This window comes from Engraulis encrasicolus, chromosome 16 (assembly GCF_034702125.1).
Source record: "Engraulis encrasicolus isolate BLACKSEA-1 chromosome 16, IST_EnEncr_1.0, whole genome shotgun sequence".
NCBI lineage: Eukaryota > Metazoa > Chordata > Actinopteri > Clupeiformes > Engraulidae > Engraulis > Engraulis encrasicolus.
In genome coordinates, this window is record NC_085872.1 from 20635589 (window position 1) to 20657014 (window position 21426).

Consider the following 21426-nt stretch of genomic DNA (forward strand, 5'->3'; position numbering starts at 1 on the left):
CCACTGTTTTGACAGAAATACAGTTCACCTGTCGCCTACTCTGTTTTCTTCCCAAAGCGGCATTTAAAAGTATTCCATGAAATCCAACATCAACGTCACTTCAAATAGGTGACAGCATCATGCACACACATGAAATAACACTTCAGTGAGGGGGGGACATCACTGCTCTCATATTAAAGTGAAAAGAGAATTTCACATTTTAGTTTATTTAATGTAGGCCTATGCAAAATTGCAAATAGCCTATTCATTGAAATCTGTCCAGAAAGGGTTGTAATGTTTGCCTGTTTTTTTATGTTTGTAATTATTATTTTTTTTTAAATAAAAAATCGTGATTTAAAAAAAATAGCCTAACAAAAATAGAGATTTTATGTTAAAAAAAAATGTGATATGGGATGGACCGATGGCCCCCCTAAGCTAAATTCGCCTTAGGTCCCCACATTGCTAAATGTAGTGTAAGGGATTATTTTGAAAAGACAGTAACATAATCAGCAATGCATTACAGTTTTTCAGTAAATTGCCCAACACTGTTAAAAACCTATGGTACTTTTTCAAATCCAGGCTTATACAGTACATGGTAGGCTTATTGATAAATTGCCTTGACAGGTTATGAGGAGGCCAAGGGGGCGTTTGGGCAAAAAAGGTTCAGAACAGGCATAGACGGACGCATCTGTTGTCCGCCTGTCGGACTTGTTATCTTTTTACCTGTAATTTAGCTTGTCGTTGCATTATGCATTCATTGTGTCCACATCATTGTTATCATGGTTCAACATACTGGGAGACGCCCTCATTGCCATTCTTTGCAGGTCGGCTATATTTTTCTTCCACCTGCAGCTATTGCAATACCCATTCGTGGGAACTGAATGCAATATAATAATAACTTCTAAATTCAAGAACAATCTCACAGCGTTATATCGAACATTTATTTTCACTTCATGACTTCTCATGAAAACACTACAACAACACAAGGATACAAGGATACAAGGATATTTATTTGTCATGTACAGAGAGACATGCATTGAAATGCATGGCCGGTGCAAAAACAAGTGTGCAGAGGAAAGGTGAAGAAAAAAAAAATAAAAAAAATAAAAGGTGTGTGTGTGTGTGTGTGTGTGTGTGTGTGTGTGTGTGTGTGTGTGTGTGTGTGTGTGTGTGTGTGTGTGTGTGTGTGTGTGCGTGTGTGTGTGTGTGTGTGTGTGTGTGTGCGCATGTGTGTGTGTGTTCAATCAAATCAATTAGGAGGAATTCAGTAAGCAAATGGCATGAGGGAAAAAAGGTCTTTGTCAGTCTCTCAGTTGTGATGGGGTTGTTGTGATGGTTCTGGCAGACACGCTATTAGGTGTTGCAAATATTTTGTCTGAGACGTGAGCCATCCCTCACAGGTGTTGCACCCACATGTCTTTAATTACAGGGTCACTCTGCAGCTGATGCTGAGTCACAGCTATGGTCTGTGCCTTTGCAACGTGCCCACAGCAAAAACCCAGACACAAAAAGAGCTTGGCATTATCAGAAATGATAAGCATGACTCACCATGTTTTGCACATTATCAACACACGAGTAATCACATGTACCTGTAGGCTTGCAGTACATTTGTTTGTTTTGTTTGTTTGCGTGGCTAACAATAATAATAATAATAATAATACTTTCGTTTTATATAGCGCAAAACAAAACACCCAAGCTCGCTTCACAAGGTATTGTGTAGGAAAGTGTGAGTGTGTGTGCGCGTCAGTGCGTCAGCGTGTGTGTGAGTGCATGTAAGTGAATGTGCTTGTGGAACTAGTGGGCTAATGTTCACACAGTATCTACGGGCAGATTCTGAGATTTCTCAAGCCCTTTTATTAATTACGTAAAAGGTCGGCTTCCATGGGGCATTTCCTATGAATGTGTGGGATTTAACCCATTTTGTCCCAAGCCCTTTTTGAGAAAGGGTGCCCTCTGCCTATTAAATCCGAAATATCTCAGCCTCCGAAGCACATACAAACATGACATGAGTTACATTTCAAAGCCAAGACCCTCCTCTTGCATTATAATGTGTTCATTCAGCTCTAACATACCCACATATTTAATAAAACAGCTCAAATCTAAAAATCCTGAATGCAGCGTATATGTGTCTCCAGGACACAATGGGTTATAGCATATAGGCCTATTGGGTCATGACTATGCCAATGTCCTCTATACATTTCATGACACGACACAATGAAAGTTATGTCCCTTTTTGTAAGACACTTTTAAAAAAAGTGTCTGCTTAATGTAATATAATGTAAGGTACTAAATTAACACACAGTATTTCTCTAACACTTCCTTCGGACCCAGAAAGGCATGTCTATGTCACCTCAAAAGGAGAGCTAATCTCTTTCTGTGAGACAAAAATAAGACTGATGTAAGTATCAATTTCCTCCAGGTAAAACCATGAGTAGTTAGGTTCGCATTTAGAAATGCACCCAAAGACAGGCAAGTCAAGTGCACCCATGGTCTGCATGCGGTGTAATTAGTTGCCCATAATGACCTCTGACAAGATGTCTGTGAAGAAGAATAGCTGAAGAGTGTAGATGGGCATCATCAACCACAGCACTTGTCTGGGGGTGAGACTCTTGTAAAGGACGGCGGTAAAAGAGGTTAAAGAGAAGGTGTTTAAAAGGCAAAAACATCAGTGTGAGAGAAGTCGAGTCAAGGGAGAAATCAAAGACAACACTTCACTTCACTTCACTTCCGTACAGCGCTGTATTGCCATGGTAATGGGAATGTCCCATCTGAAACGGACTCACTTTTTAAAAATGGAGTGTACAGGAAGAGCCTCTTGTGAATAATTGCTGAAATGAGTTGACTTTCTATTTGTTTCACTCACAGATAGCTATGAAGGATCTCAAAGGAGTCGTTCTTTGGGCAAGTGTTGTCTGCATCTGCAATGCGATTCCAGTGAGTGTGTCTCAGTGTTACCCCTCCTAATATACTTCAGACTTGGTGTTTTGTTTTTGAGAGCTGTACACTTACATGACCTGGCATTTTACAGATATTTCAGCCACAACTTGGAATTGTTGCAAGCAACAGTAATGAGGTAAGGTCCATGGGCATTATTAACAATTATTGTGTTTTAGGCAAATCCTTTATTGGATAGATTTAAAGATGTGTTTTCTTTTCTTGTTTAAAAAGATCCTACGGCTTGGTGGTGTCACCCTCACTGGCATTGGCGGACAGGTAAACATTGCATTTAGAATATTCAAGAGTAAAACAATATGCAGAGGTGGAAGTGCGGATTCCAAGTATTTGTGTGTGTGTGTGTGTGTGTGTGTGTGTGTGTGTGTGTGTGTGTGTGTGTGTGTGTGTGTGTGTGTGTGTGTGTGTGTGTGTGTGTGTGTGTGTGTGTGTGTCAGCCTGCAATGTATTTTTTATGTATGTAATTGGTGAAATCGCCTGGGGATTGGGGGTGAAAATGCACAAAATATGTTAGCTACTGTTTTATTAAGGCAGGCATGGGCTAATTACCGGTAAGGACATTGACTTTTAGATTGTACTTAGCTGACACCGTTGTCCAGTGTGACATATAGCAATTTCTATGCACTACAATGCATGGAACAACTTCTAGAGGTACTTGGGTTATATGTCTTTCCAAAGTCCTTTATGAACAAGACAGCATTTGTTACTTACTCCACCTTCATTCTAGACTACCTAGTAGTACAGGGATTGAACCTGTGACCTCCCAATTCTAACCATTCTGCCACATTTGCCAGATTTGGAGCCTAAAGGTCATAAGGTCATTTCCTGATCCTGATGTGCATAGCAGTAACTGATCAACTCTTTCCTATGACTCATACTCTAAAAGTCCTAGACATGACAATGTACTCACACACCCTTTACACTTAAGGCCGCCACCTTGACAACAATCACATACTATTTGTTTAGATCCAAAGAAAAGTTAAAGATATTCTATGGAGAAAATATTTTTTTTCTGTAGTTGCTGTAGCCTCTTTGTGATGATGGGCCCACTAGTGGGCCTGTTCACTCTTTTCTGAAAACAAGATGGCATTACAGATTGAGAACTAGTCATTACAATTTTGTGACAAATACTGTAGGTATTAACAGAGACTCTGTGCAAAGTGGTTAAAATATAGAAGCTATTCATTTTTGTAGGATTTGATACCATATTTCATATGACACTGCACAATATGGACTTGCCAATGGTAATAATTGCATGTCTCTGACACTGGCTTACCCCCACCACCCTGACTAACACATGTTCTGTATGAAACATTGTATTTCATTGGTCACATACAGAAGAGGAACTTAGTTTTCTGCATGGTGTTTCGTGTGTGATGTCCAATGCCCAATTGCCCGTGTGATGCCCAATGACCCTGTGATGCACAATGCCCAATTACACAGGCATTCAATGTTTAGGTAGCACTACAGGAATTGCAATATGCACATTTTTGAACTGATTCCTGTATACTGTATCTCAATCTTTTCAGGGCACCGCCTTCATGAACCCGTTTCTCCAGCCCAATGTCATCATGCCACCGCAGGTGATGAGCTTCAACCCGCAGTTCCCCGGTCCATTCCTGCCCCAGCAGCAGGGCACCCCTGGGCTGCTGCCTAACCAGGTCAACCAGGGCCTCCCTTACCCCTACGCCCCGGCACAGCAGGAGCTGCCAACCGGACCTGTGGACCCAAATACACAGCAGCTGCCTCAGATCCCAGGACAGGTATGACATCACATGTGCACTCGCTCGCAGTAGCCTACCTGAGTATACAGTATGGCACATTATGAATATCCTGCATACATTACAGAGGATTTTGGATACCTTTGACAACTTCAACTTTTCAACTTTATTGTCCCCAGAAGGGGCGATTAGGTGTGCAGCAAGACATAGGCACATATAGACAGCAACAACATATACCACAGGACAGACATAAAGTGCAGTGGTCATAAGGTTAAAATGACCATAAATATGGTTATAAAAAAGATAAAAACACATCATGAATAAATAAAATAAATAAAATAAGAACATCATCATACAATAAAATACCATAAACAACACCAGGGATCAGGTCAAGAAATCAATCAGGATGTGAATTTAAAAGGGAGATAGCACTAGGGACAAATGAAAGCCTAAATCTATTGGTCTTGACTGCTAGGAACCTAAAGCGTGAGCCAGATGGAAGTAGCTTTGAGGCTATCATCGCTATTGGGCAGTCATGGGTAAACGGTTAGGGCATCAGACTTGTAGCCCAAAGGGTCAGGGACTCCTGACACCGCCAGGTTGGTGGGGGGAGTAATTTACCAGTGCTCTCCCCCGCATCCTCCTCCATGACTGAGGTACCGTCTCGCCGCACTGCTCCCTTGGGGCGCCATTGGGGGCTGCCCCCGTGCACGGGTGAGGCATAAATGCAATTTCGTTGTGTGCAGTGTGCAGTGAACACTTGTGTGCTGTGGAGTGCTGTGTCACAATGTCAATGGGAGTTGGAGTTTCCCAATCTGGCTTTCACTTTCACTTCACTTTCTATCTGTGCACTTGGTTTGTGCTTTGTTTCAGTTCGTGCCACAGTACTACCCGTCTATGCCATATCCCCAAGGGCCAGGAGGACAGGTAAGGCCAGCCCCATTGTCAGAGACGACTCTCATAATATCCTCTGCTAATAAACAGAGAGCAGCTCTTTCTGAGTCTTGTGGTCTTTGTGTTCCACAGTATCCATATTATCCATATTATGGCTACCCTCAGAGGAACACAGCTGTAGCGGTGCAGCCCAATCCAAACAACAACCAGCAGAACATTGAGAGGACTACCTTGAAACCCCAGCTGCCAATACAGGTACGCAGCAAAGCAGGTCAGGCATGCAGACCCATGACCAGACATTTTCAAATACAGAGGTCAAATACTGAGTATTTTACTGTATTATACATTTAGAATACTTCAAATATTTCAGTCAAACTCAAAGTTTGTTTTCATTAATCACTGCCTTGAGGATAAATGGGGGTGTCGTATACAAACTAAATGTATCATTGTTGATCATATATCCATTTGCATCATAGATAAATGTTACATCACTGAAAAAAAAATACAGGACATGACCTCTGTGTCCTCAATGGTAGTTACAGCCATGCGGGCATGTCTTGCATCTTTCTGGGTTTCTGTGCTATATCCAGCATGACCGGTAGAGGGCAGTAGTGTATCTCGCATGCTGACTGAGGACTGTGTGGTTGTTGTGATGATCTAGAACCCAGGAAAAGGAGGCGACGTCGTGAAAGCAACGCCCGCCCCAGATAACAGAGGAGACCTGCCTGGCCCAGTGATTGAGGAGGTACTGAATTAAGCTTCTCTGAAGCGTTCACTGGTATTTATGTAGGCCTACGCTTTTGGAGATTTCGGTTGTGATCCAACCACCAATCAGCATCCCTTTCCTGTGCACGTTCTGCTCTAATTGTGCTGTGGATTTGTTTAGTCTGTGTTCCTATAGGCGACATGTATCCCTATACGTACCTTGTTTACGTTAGTCTTTTGTAGGCCATTTTGGATAAAAGCTGCTGCTAAGGGTAATTTAATGTAAAGCATGTCATTCATCACATCCTGGATGTTCTCATTGTAGTGATACTAATGCCCATGTCTCTTTCAGGGTTACCCACGCTTTTCGTTTCTACCATGAACTACATGAAAGAGAATGAAGAACGTCCACACCCATGTTTTCCATTTGTCTGAAGTTTAACTGTCCTAGTTGTATGTTTATGTGGTTTTTTTAATAAATTATATAATCTGACAGTAGCTTCTTTGTCAAGGGGTGGTCATTAAGCTGTAGAATTTTTTAAAACATATTTGGAACTTTCATTTGTGCTGTCTTACTTTATAGCTGCTGTAATGTGTCTCTTTTATAATGGAACAAATAAATTACTACCAGAGCATCAGTTGTTTGTCTGAATGGTGAATGAATTGCAGTGCCACAATTAAGATGAAAACAAGGCAAGCTCTGAAAACCCTAGCACTTAGTCACAACGTAATATTTAGGTCACTTTTAATGGACTATTATTGGGTACACCATTGTTACTGAATAGAGTCAGTGGGTCACACTGACATCACCATTCATCATTAATGCTCTCAAACATGTGCATATTGTGTGTGTGGCTTGATTCAGTAAGTACTTTAATAGCCTACTTCATTTGGATAGGCCTACTTTAATGTGTTATAAGCCCCATCCCCCCCCCTACAAACTATGAATCAAGCGAAAGGGAGTTTTTCCTCACCCCTGATGCCACCAGGGGCCGCATCTGAGCGCCCAATTTCAGTGTGACTATCTATGACTTATGCTAGACCCAGCCACTATGGACCTTACGCATCTAAGAATCCTGGTCCTAACCTATGTTGACCTTATGACTCTACAATCTCTTTCTATCTCTTCTTCCTCTGCCTTCCTGCTATCTCTGCCTCTCCTCTCTTCCTCTCCTTTTAAATCCATCTCTAACAATTATGTTTTTTCTTTTTCAGCTAACTAGTGTAGCCCAGCTGTAATGATTTAATATTACATGAATTAACCTACATTGTGGGTCAGTAATCAGAAGACTATCAACAGGGACAGCACATTGAAAACCACTTAGCTGTGTGAGAAGACCAGGAATCTTTTAAGAGTGATCTAGCTTAATTTTGCACACCACCCATATGTTAGCTAATGAAGAAGCAGTCTTAAACACCAACCTAGCTGTGTCAAAATGTTTTCTACAAAGCAGCACATCTAATTTGTAGGTAATTGGTCTCCTTTCAGAGACCTTTCCTGTGTATATTATATTTACAATGCAATTTTGGGATCATAATCTTGTGCTGCCATCATATGGCAGACTCAACATGTTTCTCATAAATGATCTCTATAATCAGGAAAATTGGTTGAACAATTTAAGTTCCCATACCCAGGGCCTTTGACTGCTTGGGCTGGGACAAAATATTACTAAAAAAAACCTTTCCTTTTCTCAATACATTCGTCCTATCTCTGGCCCGAGACAACTGACCTATTGAGTTGTGCTCAGTTTTTGGACGAGACAACATCATGGAATGTAAATACATCAGTTTTGTAACTTAGCCAGATGCATTCAGATCAAAGAGGCTTGAGACAAGAGGGCTTACTCACGTCATAACAGCGTAGTAGGAAATGATGGCGAGGGGAGTACGGAAATGTTATTCACTGTGGAACAGGTCATAGGACAGCGTGAATGTCTGTCAGCTGTCCTTAATTACCCCCAGCAATTACTGCTGACCAACAGCTGCCGTTACTTGGCCACAAACATCCATCATGGTGTCGCCCCCACTGACCATGTGCAAGGGAGTACGAAAATGGCATCCATCGCACCCACTGACCAATGACCATGCGCAAGGGAGTTAATTTTCCATCCACTCGTGTCCTCAGGCAACGCCCCCGTACTACACCGTGGCCAATGCATTCCCCGCCAAGAGATTGTTCTTTCTCTTGAGTTTCTTTGATTCAGATTAAGCAAGCAGTTTACACTGCTCTAGCCTATCCATTGCTGTCACTTACCACACAAATACACTGACCTCTATACAGTCATTGGCTGTCGCGGTTGGTCGCCGAACCGCGTCATAGAAAGTTGAAAGGATTTCAACTTCAAACTGTCACTCTCGGCGTGGTCAACAGAGAGCCCCATAACACTGGCAAAAGTGAAAGTATTGTGCGTCGCAAGGCATCACCTGACAAAATCTTGGCCACCGCTACCTATGTTAAGCATGTTAAACGGATATCCACAACCTAATAATGGACGATTTTAATGGTCTTTCATTGCAACACTTTTTTTTTTTTTTACCAACGTTTACCAGCTTACAAAATTATGTCAATTATGATGACAATCAATGCTATCATAGTCTGCACATAGCACTACAGTAGCCTACACCACTTTATTGTGTGTAGTGTGCATTACCTTTCTCATCACAAGAATATGCGCGGATTTGGGTTCTGCCTCGGCTGCATGATAAATCCAGAAACTACTTTCGCAAAAATCATAACTGAACACAACTCTGGCGGCAAACAGTTGCATGAAGATGCAAACCAATCAGAAGAGGTGTAGCAGACTCGTCACAAGACCTTTCTTGAAGTCACAGGGTTGCCGGACGGGGCAGTCGCAGCAGAATATTGCGCAGGGGCAATACAATTCACAAATAATATTTTAAAAGGCTCCTGAGCTAGTGCGGCCGAGCCAAGTCACGGTCCCACTAAAAATAGCCTAAACTCGCCCCTGCTTCCGTCGCTCGCCTCACTCTTGTCGCGCTAGGTGTATTTGTGCAGTTACTCTGCAGTTGGCTGGCTTGAAGCATGCAGGCCTGTCATATACATCAGCTGCCACCCTTATATCTTTCTGTGGCAATGTGACACTTTTTTGCAGAACTAAGTTTTCTCCTGCTCACCAATGTTCAAAATGTCCTATTCTAAATAGACAGGCTGCAGTGTATGACATATTTATTGAGGCCAGAGTTGTGGTCTCATGCCAGTGTGTGTGAATAGAGAGAGCAGACATGGTGTCTAGATGTCCGTATTCTTGCAAAGTTGGGGGCCTTAAACCATACGATACCCGCAGCGGTCAAAGGAAACTGTGCCTACATTGCCATTTACAGAGATGCCTGCCATTCCCTCTAATGATGCCATTAATGCCAGTCAGACCTTACAGCGGACCCTGCACACAACACTTTTTTCCCCTAAAGTATGTCACTGCGAAAGCCACCCATGTCCTGCAGCTTCCGAAGCTGTCAACGTACAGTATTTCATTTCCACAGGCCTCTCTAACAGGCCAGGTTCTTTTGGCTTTTTTCTCCAGTGACTCTCTCCATTCATGTCAGTGTCACCTGTAGCACTCAGAAAGCCTGACATATAAAGGCTAACATCACACAGCTGTCAGCTGCCTCATGCTGTCACAGACATGTACCTCTGTTTATGTAATCTGGAGGCATTGCACCATGGCATGAATAAATCATTGGTGGAAACAGGTATCTCCCAATTTTACCCTGATTGTCAACCAAGACTGTGGAACAGAGAAATGGGAGGGTGTATAGTTAGAATAGCAATGTGATGAAAATATGCAGAGGAAAACCCATTTGGATGCTTGAATGGTTTTTATTAACCAAAGTTCAGAGTTAAACATTTTGCATATCGGGACATCCTATCACCAAAACATCATGTCACAGTTAAAGAAGCAACACATTATGACATGTTGTAGGGTTGAGGTGGAGCCCGAATCATGTTGTTGATCTGTTAACACAAAAAGAAAGGTGTTGGTTAAGTATTAAACATAGCCTACTTTTCATTTGCCATTCATATTCATATTCAACACTAGCCTTTTACTATACTGTAGGCCTACTGTATGTATCTTACATGTTCAATTGTGCAGGTCACACTCCATTGTTATTGTCAGTCCCATCTTCTTCAGGGTCAGCCTGGAAATATTCACAGCATGTCAAAATCATGTTAACCTTTCATCCCATTTGTAACTGGGTAAACACATAGACTATTCAAAGTGTAGGCATGTGGCAAATCTTACCGAAGGATGGCAACTGTAGATGAAAATTTGAAAAAAAGAAAAAAATGAACAGAAAATTAAAAGAATATAGCCATGCCAAGGATACTGGCATACTTCTACTAATGTGTGCAATAGCCGAAGACATTAAAATAGCCTATCATTTATCCTCTTTGTCTATGACTCACATTGTACTGTTAATACATAGATTTAGAGTTTCATAGTGGTTTATTATCACAACACACTCACCAGCTGGGTAATGCCATATTCAAAAGAAATCCTTTGCTGTTGAGAAAAGTATCCCATAATTAGAGATTTGTGAGTACACACTAACTTGTCGTATATTGTGCAAGGTACAAAAGAAGCATTTACCGTTGTAGATTGCGGGTTGAGGATCAACTTGATGTAAGGCTGAAAGAGGACACATTTGCTGTTGTAATTGAATGGGCAGTCACTATAACAGTGCAACATGTAGTGTAGGCTAAATATGAAGAGTTCAGATGCAAAACCCCCTAAGTGCCTTTTCAGAAAATAATCTTAATTCATTTTTATTCGCTACAAAGCTGTCAAAATTGCATATTTTTTTATTTTATTTATGTAATATAACTATTTATATGTATTATCAAGTACATGAATGTAAACCAAACCAACAACTGGGTTCTCTAAAAATATAGAAGTGCAGGTCTTCAGAAATGGAGTTAGGGGGTTTTGCATCTTCATATATATATGTATATACGTAATTTATTTTTATTTTCATTCTATTAAAGGATCCCCATTAGCTTATGCCATAGCAGTTCGCTAGTCTTCCTGGGGTCCTAATCCCAAAGACATGTATCACATTTCAGTTTAATAACCATACAAATAGAAATGCCTTACAGAATGAAAAGTTTTGCAAAGATGTATTATTGTTTATTATTATATTAGTATTATTATTATTATTATTGTTTATTATTGTGCCTATATTTACCTGAGGACCACCGTATCCATAGAACTGCTGTGGAATAAGAGGAGAAGTTGAGGAAGAAAAGGAAGTAATTAGACACGTCAAATGCAAACAATAAAGTTCTAAATGCAATTGTGTTGTCTTACATTCATCTCTTGTGGTCCCTCTTGGGGTCCCTCTGGGCGTCCCTCTGGGCGTCTACGCGGGGGTCCACGTGGCCGGCCCTGTCACACATAGCAATCCCATGAGCCACCAGATATATATATGGGAGGCAAATATGATGGCACTCTAACTACTGTGAAACTTTTGTTCCAAAGATTTGCCTCTCTAATGTTTTGACAACCATTTCTGGTTGAAAGGGTGTACGTTTTAGCAATATTGGAGTCAAACAAGCGCTACTTCAAAGGGAGGATAACTGTATGGTGCTTACCATTGGTAGAAGGAAGATGTTCTCCCCCTGTAACCATTACACAAGACAAGACCAAACAGATTTCAAAATATGAAGTACAGTACTAGCATAATGTATGCAATAGCCTAAACAAATATGTAGGGCTGGGGAGATTAATCGACTAATGGAATACAGAAATTATTCAACAAGAATTTTCATAGTCGACTAATCGTTTCATTTAATTCAATGCTTTTTTACTTACTTTACTAATGCTTTATTACTTTATTGAAACCTAAAATTGACCAGCACGTATGAATTGGACATTGTATCTTGGAGTAAATAATATACTATCAGCATTTAAAGCTCATTGTGAGCTCAGGGACCTAATTTTAATGGTTTCTTTTTTTGTCCAATTTCCTTGAAGATTTAAGTGCTAAACTACTTGAAAAGTTAATCGTTTGACTAATCGACTATTCGAAAAAAATAGTTGATAGATTAGGGAGAAAAATAATCATTTAGGACAGCCCTACAAATATGATTTACATAGTAACTTTACCTCTTTGAGATGCATCTCAGTAACATTCTTTGAAAGAAAAGAAAGTCGTTAGAAACGGTCTACAGATTATACAATGACATTTAATTATTCAATTTCATTACTGTATTTTGTCTTACCGGAAGGGTCACATTGTCAAGCTGAAATGAAGCATAGGAAGTGAATATTGTTATTTATTGATTTCAGAACATCTATGTCTTAACACCTATGTTTTCAAAATCCATACTAAAAAGCTGGTTTACCACATGGTTAGGAAAAGAATATATGGATTTACCTTCACAATAGGGGTGAACTCTCTGGTGGGCTACAGAGGGAGCGCACGGGAAAAAATATTGTCATAAACGGTTTCATGAAAATGCAATGTTTCAATGATATATTATTGCAGGGCAGTTGAGAATCTCGAAATGATCAGGTTAAAAGCTCATCCAAAAATGATGCAAAAGGAAAGGTTGTCTGCATGATAAATAAAGGAGAAAACAATGTGATTAAAATTAACAAGAAAAAAGAAAAAAGAAAAAAAGATACCCACCTCCTCGCTAGGTGGCATCGGCCTTCCTCCAAAGGGGGGGAATCTTCCACCCGCGCCCCCTGGACGCTAAATTTGGAGGAAGAGGGAAATTGTTCATTCATTCATTCATTCATTCATTCATTCATTCATTCATTCATTCATTTATTCATTCATTCATTCATTCATTCATTCACTCATTCATTCATTCATTCATTCATTCATTAACCCATTCACCTATTCATTCATGCTGCATTGACAGCATTGACTGCTTACCCTGCCACCTGGGTTTCTCCTGTTGGGGCCGCGGTTTCTCCTTGGCCTTCTAGCTCCAGGCCCCCACTCGCCCTGGCTCCATGGATCCTGTACAGGCACATCACAGGTACAGTACATAAACACACTGCCATCAGGCTACATGCTACACGGATCCATTGACTTTCACTAGCTTAGCTACATACCAGACTTGTACGAAATTCCGAATGGAAAGAATTTCAATTCAAAATAATGCCATAATACGAACACTAGGTGGTGCCATTACCTTGAATTTCTTTGAATTTAATCTACACCACCCATTGAAAGTACATAGAACACCACCACCTAGTGTTCGTATTATGGCATTACTTTGAATTGAAATTCCTTCCATTCAGAATTTCGTACAAGCCTGCTACATACTGCCTCTTTTAACTTGTCTTAAAGCAATACAACAGCTTACATGAAAAATAAGACACTTTACCACCTTTATAAACCCTGGCCAACGATTTTAACTGTATTAAGCCCCCAAATAGTGGCATACCCCTTTAAGGATGAGAAGCCTTTGTTCCCTCCTCTTGCATTTGAAAGAATTTTTGGTACATTTTTGTAATAATAATTTGGTAAATGTTGTGCAGGATTTAGTTTACCCTTTTGTCTCCTCTGTCTGGGAAGCCAGTGGGCTCCTCGTCACCTCCATCTCCATTGGACCATCCACCATCGCCCTCGTTCTCGTCGCAACCTTCCCCTCCGTCTGTCATGTCAGGAAACTGTGAATTACATTTTACAGTCAGCTTACATGCATAGGCGCTGGCTATACATACCAAAGCAATTTTGCAGGGGAATGATTTCGACCACGAAACCACGATGTCGACAACACACCCATGGCTCATCCACACCCCAGTCAGGCATGTCTGGTCCCTCAGGGAAGAATCCTCCATTGCCTCTTGGACCTTCTGGTCTTGGTCCTGGCCTTCCCATGCCAGCCATGTCTGGTCCCTCAGATTCGGGGAAGAATCCACCATCACTTCCTGGTCCCTCAGGCCTTGGGAAGAAATCTCCATTGCCCCCTGGTCCTTCTGGTCTTGGGAAGTATCCTCCATTCCCTCCTGGCCTTTGGCCTGGTCTGGGTCTTGGTCTACCACCACCGTTTGAGCCGGGCATGAACTCCTCCTCATCCATTCCGAAACGTGGACGATCCTGCACCCAAAAATGTTCATCAGACTATACGAGCGCCAAACGTAATGATATTGATGGCATTGCTCTTTTATTTTCACAAATGTGTGATTCTTTACCACATACTCTAGGGCATGTATAAATGAAATGATTCATTTGTTTCTTGAGTTACTGGAAATGTAACACATACATTTAGTTTAAATGATAAAACACAACTGTAACATTAATATCGTATTGAGTTTAATCAACTTTCCTCAAACTGTTTCTCAAAATGCCTTCATTTTCCACCGTAGAGAAATAACAATGAGCAAGCCTCTCTTACCCCCGTCTACTGGCCTTCTGTGATTGAAAAGTGAACATAACCAACCCCTGGCACTGGCCGGTTTAAGAATAAAACAAAATGCATTTGATGAAGACGGGGGCAAATGTGATGAAATGAACTCACAGATATATTGGTAAAGCCAATTGCATTGCTAGAATCTATGCTCACTCAACAACACTTTGCATCGACAAGAACTCGCAGCTGGACCCAACATTTGCATGGGCAAGCATAATAACAATGAGCAGGCCTCTCTTACCCCCGTTTGAGGTCCTCCACTGAACTGAGGCCGTCGTCCAGGCCTCTGCCTCTGCTGCCATGGGCCAGGCTGATGGGACACACAAACCAGTTAGAAGCCCCACTACTATGGACAGTGGTGTAGTCTACATAGAACGCAGGTATACAGAGTATACCCACTTCTAAATTTTAGGGGCTTTAGTTTACCCACTTAAAATTGATTGATCCATTGTTTAGAATAGCATAAATATATACAGTATACCCACTTCAAAAAATGCTCGAATATACAGTATACCCACTTCAAAAAAGTAGACTACACCGCTGACTATGGAGCATTCACCACTGATTGGATTTGCAATTTACCAGTGGACTGACTCTGACCCATCCCATTGCTATTGTCGCCATGACATGTAACACATATATCGTTTCCTTATTTGAATTAAAATATACTTACATAAGCAGTGACACAAGACACCACCAGTAAAGCCACCAGAATAGAGTATGCCATATCTGTCAAAGGCAAATTCAAAAAGAGATTTTCAACTCAGCAAACTGCATAAGCCACACAGAGTTGACTGTAAATATATATCATCCAAAAATACAGAGCCAGCCAATAAAGATAGCTGAGGACACGAAAGAAACAATGCTACTTACTTGCTCTCTCTGAGTTTCTGTAAAGTTTCCTTGGACATGGTCTCTTTTTATATTGTTGAAACTGTTGGGCAAGAGTACAACACCCATGCAACGCCTTACTTGTCTAATCCCATAATGAAGTCTGAAACCCAGTTGCATGGACATCTGCATTCTAAGATGTTTTTCTGTCCAGTAAGCCTATATGTATTTACAAGAAAGTGAATTTTCACAGTTCTCTAGGCAAAGCACACCTTTAGTGAATTAAAAAAATGTGTTAAGACTTCTGAGTGAAAATCATAAAAATGGAATTGAATGGTACTGAAGTTGTGCTTGATATTGATATTGCTTAATGTGGTGAACTAACAGGATGTGTAATCATAATTCCTCTTAATCCCAGAAACTCTCCTCACCTGATGTGACCTGTCAAGTTCATCTCAAGATGCTTCAACTGTTTTGCTTTTGTTAAATGTCGGTGCGAAAAGAATTGTTTAAATGCATGATAGACATTGATGGTACATGAGTGATATTTCCTTTGTATTGCCTTACTGACTTATTTACACTGTAGAAACTATGCTAGTATTTTCCCAGGCACCTCCTAATTGATCCGTATAATGAGACACACCTATAAGGGTACGAAAGACTTTGCTTCCAACATTTCAAAACAATTAATCTTATGAAATAAGTCAAATGTTAGGTAATGAGTAAACATTTTGTTGTGTGGATACTGTGTTCATGGTCCCTGCATATAAGTGAAACACACAACATTGCATCAACACCATTCTCAGGACACTCACTGTGACTGGATCACAAATCGAGGTAATATCTTTGCTTCACATTGAGTTATTTTTCTCTCACTCTTCATTTGTTCATTCATGTGTTGGATGAGCGTTTCTACAAAGCGGATTCCAAAAAAAGTTGGGTCACTTAGTATTTTGTGAATATAATAAAAAAGTCAGCATTTTGATTTCCTTCACAAAATACCAAGTGTCCAAACTTTTTTGGAATCTGCTTGTAGAATCTTCTTTTTTCTCCAAATTATTTTTCATTTCATTTCACATGTAGAAAGAAACAACCAACATCATGAGGTCAGCTGTACTTGTGACACTACTCTTTGGCCTGGCCTTTGCAGTCTTTGTAAGTTTTTGAACATGTTGATAAAGATTTAACTGTAATTAAATACTAGACACTTCCTCGTAAAGACCACAACCTTTCATTTGAAATGTAATCGTAATGGATTGTGATGGCTCTTGTTCACTAATAGGCTGAGACCGACCATGCACGGGTTGCTCGTTCAGACTCAGACTCCAGCTCAGACTCCAGCTCAGACTCCAACTCTGGGTCAAGCGAGGTATTTTTTTTTCACAGACTATCCAACTGAATAGCCTAATCTAGAAATACGTTCATTCCATTTCAACAGAGACCTGTTTTGGTGTTTTACAAAACTGACCCACTTGTACCTTCCACATACCAATCAGGAACTCTAATTGAATACTCTATCTTTTTTTCTTCTTCTTCTTCAGGTTACGCAGCTTAGCAGAGACCAGTTGATCCAAATTATTTTAACCTTGTTGGGAGTTACTACTACCACCGCTGCCCCGACCCCTGCCCCTACCCCTGCCCCTACACCTGCCCCGGCTCCAGCTCCTGCCCCAGCTCCTGCTGCTGCTCCTGCTGCTGCTCCAGCTCCTGCCCCAGCTCCTGCCCCAGCTCCTGCTGCTGCTCCAGCACCAGCCTCTGGCAAAGCCCTTGTGGGCTAAATCTGGGCTCTAGCCCAACGACCATGGACGCAACGATGAAAAAATAAATAAATTATAAGTCTGTAAATGAACAAAAGTTTCATGTTTCTTTTTCTTTACTCAGAGCTTACACACACAATATGTCTACAATACATATAATTAATATATGTGAATAAACATGGATGAAATGAAGTACACAATCCCCTGGGGAGAAAATAAATAAAAATAAACATTGACGAATGTTTTGTGGTCTTTCTTCTACTTATCTTGTTTACTGCACAAAAATAGAACCTTGACAGATAATAACTTCAATTTTGTGAATATGGCACAACATATTTATCTCATCAGTGCAAATGGTATGAAGATAGGCCTATGTTAAAAGCTCATTGTAGCATCACTCTGCCAGCAAGAGCAAAAACGCCTGCCAAACAGGTACAGCAGCCTGGGAACACTGCAAAGTGAAATAGTGCTACAAAAATACTATGTAGTGTACCTGAACAGAGGGATGGATGAAGTACAGAATTTCTTTACTTGAATAGAAGCATATTGATTTTTATGTGTTTTTGTTGATTTGTTTTTGTGAATATGGTCACTAACACTTCCCCTATAATGTACACGGCCCCTATTTAATACTCCCTTTATATATTATTATATAAAACATTATATATTTTCATGTGTGAATACATAGATGGATGATTAACACTTGTATTATGTGCTTGTCTTAAGTAAATATACTTCATTACTGTGCACCACTGCATGGCTGTGTGCTAATGTGACCCTCAACAGGGTTGTGGATGTGCTCCCCCATGGCTTGTGGCTATGCTCTGATTGTCACAGAAATAAGCCTATCTGCTAATTTTGAGGTAACGGTCCAAGCACAAGTTTGGCAGCCAGGAGGCCTGGGGATTGAAGCCCAGTGAGACAACTCTCCTTCACTACACTACACTTTAGTGCAGGCCCACATGCACAACTCTCGTCCACTACACTACACTTTAGTGCAGCAGGCCCAAATGCATGCTGTCTTGGCTGCTGTGACGTCTCCATATGAAGAGTTCAGATGCAAAACTCCCTAAGTGCCTTTTCAGAAAATAATCTTAATTCATTTTTATTCACTACAAAGCTATCAAAATTGCATATTTTTTATTTATTATTTATGTAATATAACTATTTATGTGTATTATCAAGTACATGAATGTAAACCAAACCAACAACTGGGTTCTCTAAAACTATAGAAGTGCAGGTCTTCAGAAATGGTGTTAGGGGGATTTGCATCTGAACTCTTCATATACTGTAACATACATGCGGTAATGCGTTGTGAGGCTGCTGGAAGTAAAATAAAATAAAAAATCTTGCAATCTTATAATAGACATCCTTTTTTTATTTCATACAACACAACATTAACAGTGAAGACATATGCATTTTCCTCAAGAAGACTTGTTGCAAGTTTCTGTATTTTACATCTGGTTATACAGCATCACACATTTCCAATGAAAACTATCAAAAGTTACAGTGATCCAGGTGTAGTAACACAAAATGAAACGCGTCACTTTTCTATGATGATAAAATAAGGCACTATAATGACAGGCGCAATAACACCAAGCACTTTATCAGTGTATTGATATCTTCAGAGGAGGGAGAGGGACATGTCTTTTCTCAATCATTTATTGTAGTGCCAGTTTTTATCTTTCACTCTATGTAAATACACTTGGATCGTGTGACTACGCCGCTGTTGATATAACATGCATCTGCCTTACAGATGACATGGGTCTGCCAGCCAATCACACTTTGACAGCTGTAATGCTTTGCAAGGCAGAGAAAAATATCTGAGAATGAAAAGGGATTCAACCATGCCCCTGTTTCGTCTGAAGTGTGAAAATGTGATAGTTTATATACTTTTATATACTTTTATCGGATAAATGTGAATTTGAAGATACAAGTAGAGACAAATATTGTTTTGGAGGTCTTATTAATTTGTAAATTACAAATGATTCTGGTAAAACAGAACATACACAATATTAGTATGCCGATAGTGATTATTGATTTAGATATCAGATTAGACATGGCAAACATATTTGTGTTATATCCAACTTTTCTACTTTTGTACATGTCCAAGGAAACAGGCAATTGGAACAAATAGGTCTATGTGCTTTTCTTTTTCAAATTTATGAGAGGATGTTAATATAACAAAGTCAATCTGTGCTCAGTAAGTTAAGGAGAGCAAAGCAATTTGTGGGCACAATGTTGAAATGCTGTTGCAAAATATCAGCAATTTTGCAATGTAGTCTACTTCATGTTTGACATGAGTTGTTTTAATGGGAGGGATGGAAAAAGGAGAGATAATTGTAAATGAACAGCTGTCAATACCACACAGCAGATAATAGAGGCATGTGGTCAAAATTGAATTGACTATGAGAGCAGCTGTGAACATAAATAGCCTTCCAATTAAAGAGCTATCTGTCAAGAATGAGCAATTGCAATCTTGCTCTTCAGCACTGTTCGGTTAAATGTCCTTTTCTCTTGTAATTAAATTGTCCAGCATGCCAGTGCCAGAATATCAACCCATCCATGCATCCATCCATCTATCCACCCATTCATCAATCCACTCTTTTCTTGCTTGTTACGGTTTATCTGTTGACGTATAAAAAATATGTAAGACCCAGGCATACACACAAAGCCAGCCAACAAGGTCTGCTTGGATTGGACCACCAATTTTAATACATTCTTGTGTTTCCCTACAGGGAAATGGTTTTGTCAATGATCACATCTTTTTTATTTCCAGACAGATCTATATGTTATAGCCCATGTATATATTATATATGAACCTTTATAGTGAATAACAGACAAATGGGGGACGTAGAGATAGGGATGGGGTTGAGAAATGAGCCAGGCCGAAATTGAACCTGCCCTCATGGACATGAAGTTCCATATAAGGTCAGGTGTATTAGACAGATCTGAGTTTGGACATATTCCAAGTCTTTTGTGTGCCTGCTTAATTACAGCGAATGACTCATGAGAATATGAAATTTACACAATTTTTACTTGTGTCAGGTTACTCATTACCTTGAGACGGACAGGTGGACTGACAATTAGTCTGCTGTAGGATATGATGCAAAAAAATGTGTTGCACATGAATATTTTATTTCATCATTTTTTCCCATTCAGGGGATTATTTTAATCCATCACGCTACCTTTCTTCCAGGTGATTGGCCGTGTGTAGTTAGAAAAATCCTATATAAACAGTTCAGAAACAGACTTCACTACACCTGCCTGTTCCATCAGCCTCTCCAATTTAGCTAATCAGCCTTTACAGGTAATGACAATACGTTCAACAATGTGTTATTTGAAATGTCTGTTTTTTCTTCGCCTTGAAGGAAATGCTATTTATTCTAAAAAAATCTATTATTTAAATGCATTTGTTGTAGACATCAGAAGACAACATGAAGGTCGCCATCTTTGCCATGTGCCTCATTGCTGTTTGCCTTGCAGCCCCTGTGAGTACATGTTTATACTTAAATTAATATGGAATAGTTTGCTAGCAATGTGCTTTGTGTTTAATCTGCCATACAATGTAATTTGTGTGTCTGTGTATGCTGCTGGACACATTGATTGCCCTTGACATCAATGAAGTTGCTCTACTGTACTGTGGTGTACTGTACCTAGTGAACCCTTAGACTTAATGTCTGTGATTTTGTTTTCAGAGTGATGATCATGTTCGACAGAAGCGCTCATCCAGTGAATCTAATGAGGTGAGTGACTATTCTTTTTTTCATCCGAACAACTACAAGAATTTAAAACGAGGTCAAGACTGGTCCTGATAATTAATGAAATGTCACTGGCTAAATCTCTCAAAATCAGAGGTTACAGTATACCTGGATAACCAGGCAAACATATGAATGGCATGTGGACTGACATCTGAGATATCGCTACTGGGCAACCTTAAACACAAGATTTATGAAATGCAAGAAAAAACAGGAGGCAGACTCATTATTTTATATTCTTTTTTTTGCAGAACTTCAACCCCTTCTTCAACCCCTTCTTCCAACAACCACAGAACAACAACAACCTTCTGCTGACTCTTCTGCCCCTGCTGCTGGCACAGTTGGCCAACACCCCTGCCCCTACTCCTGCCCCTGCTGCTGGCAAGTAAACAGAGTTTACCTGCTTGCTGACATCTGCTTAGTGATCCCCATCATCCCCA

At 40.2% G+C, this 21426-nt stretch overlaps 3 protein-coding genes across 4 annotated transcripts; 2 read left to right on the plus strand and 1 right to left on the minus strand.

Annotated features, from left to right (window-relative positions):
• Positions 1-2645: 2645 nt before the first annotated feature.
• odam (odontogenic, ameloblast associated) lies at positions 2646-6878 on the plus strand. The gene is made up of 9 exons (XM_063220269.1): positions 2646-2729; positions 2845-2913; positions 3008-3052; positions 3148-3192; positions 4461-4694; positions 5526-5579; positions 5679-5801; positions 6208-6291; positions 6604-6878. Exons 1-9 carry the CDS (start codon positions 2727-2729, stop codon positions 6631-6633), a joined length of 687 nt encoding a protein of 228 aa, XP_063076339.1. The 5' UTR covers positions 2646-2726; the 3' UTR covers positions 6634-6878.
• Positions 6879-10078: 3200 nt separating this feature from the next.
• On the minus strand, positions 10079-15388 carry LOC134466378 (proline-rich protein 2-like). 2 transcript variants are annotated; one of them, XM_063220271.1, is made up of 17 exons: positions 15314-15388; positions 14882-14950; positions 14010-14327; positions 13778-13897; positions 13155-13241; positions 12903-12968; positions 12648-12677; positions 12493-12513; positions 12377-12403; positions 11863-11889; positions 11579-11656; positions 11457-11480; positions 10862-10900; positions 10739-10774; positions 10514-10526; positions 10348-10409; positions 10079-10224 (listed from the first exon to the last, which is right to left on the minus strand). In XM_063220271.1, the coding sequence occupies exons 1-16, from the start codon at positions 15365-15367 to the stop codon at positions 10405-10407; spliced, it is 1014 nt and encodes a 337-aa protein (XP_063076341.1). In that variant the 5' UTR covers positions 15368-15388; the 3' UTR covers positions 10079-10224; positions 10348-10404. The 2 variants fall into 2 exon arrangements, with proteins under 2 accessions (XP_063076341.1, XP_063076340.1); XM_063220270.1 differs by having other exon boundaries at positions 11457-11483.
• An 846-nt stretch (positions 15389-16234) lies between these two features.
• LOC134466379 (cyclin-dependent kinase inhibitor 1C-like) lies at positions 16235-17277 on the plus strand. The gene is made up of 4 exons (XM_063220272.1): positions 16235-16308; positions 16555-16626; positions 16754-16840; positions 17013-17277. Exons 2-4 carry the CDS (start codon positions 16573-16575, stop codon positions 17247-17249), a joined length of 378 nt encoding a protein of 125 aa, XP_063076342.1. The 5' UTR covers positions 16235-16308; positions 16555-16572; the 3' UTR covers positions 17250-17277.
• Positions 17278-21426: the final 4149 nt, after the last annotated feature.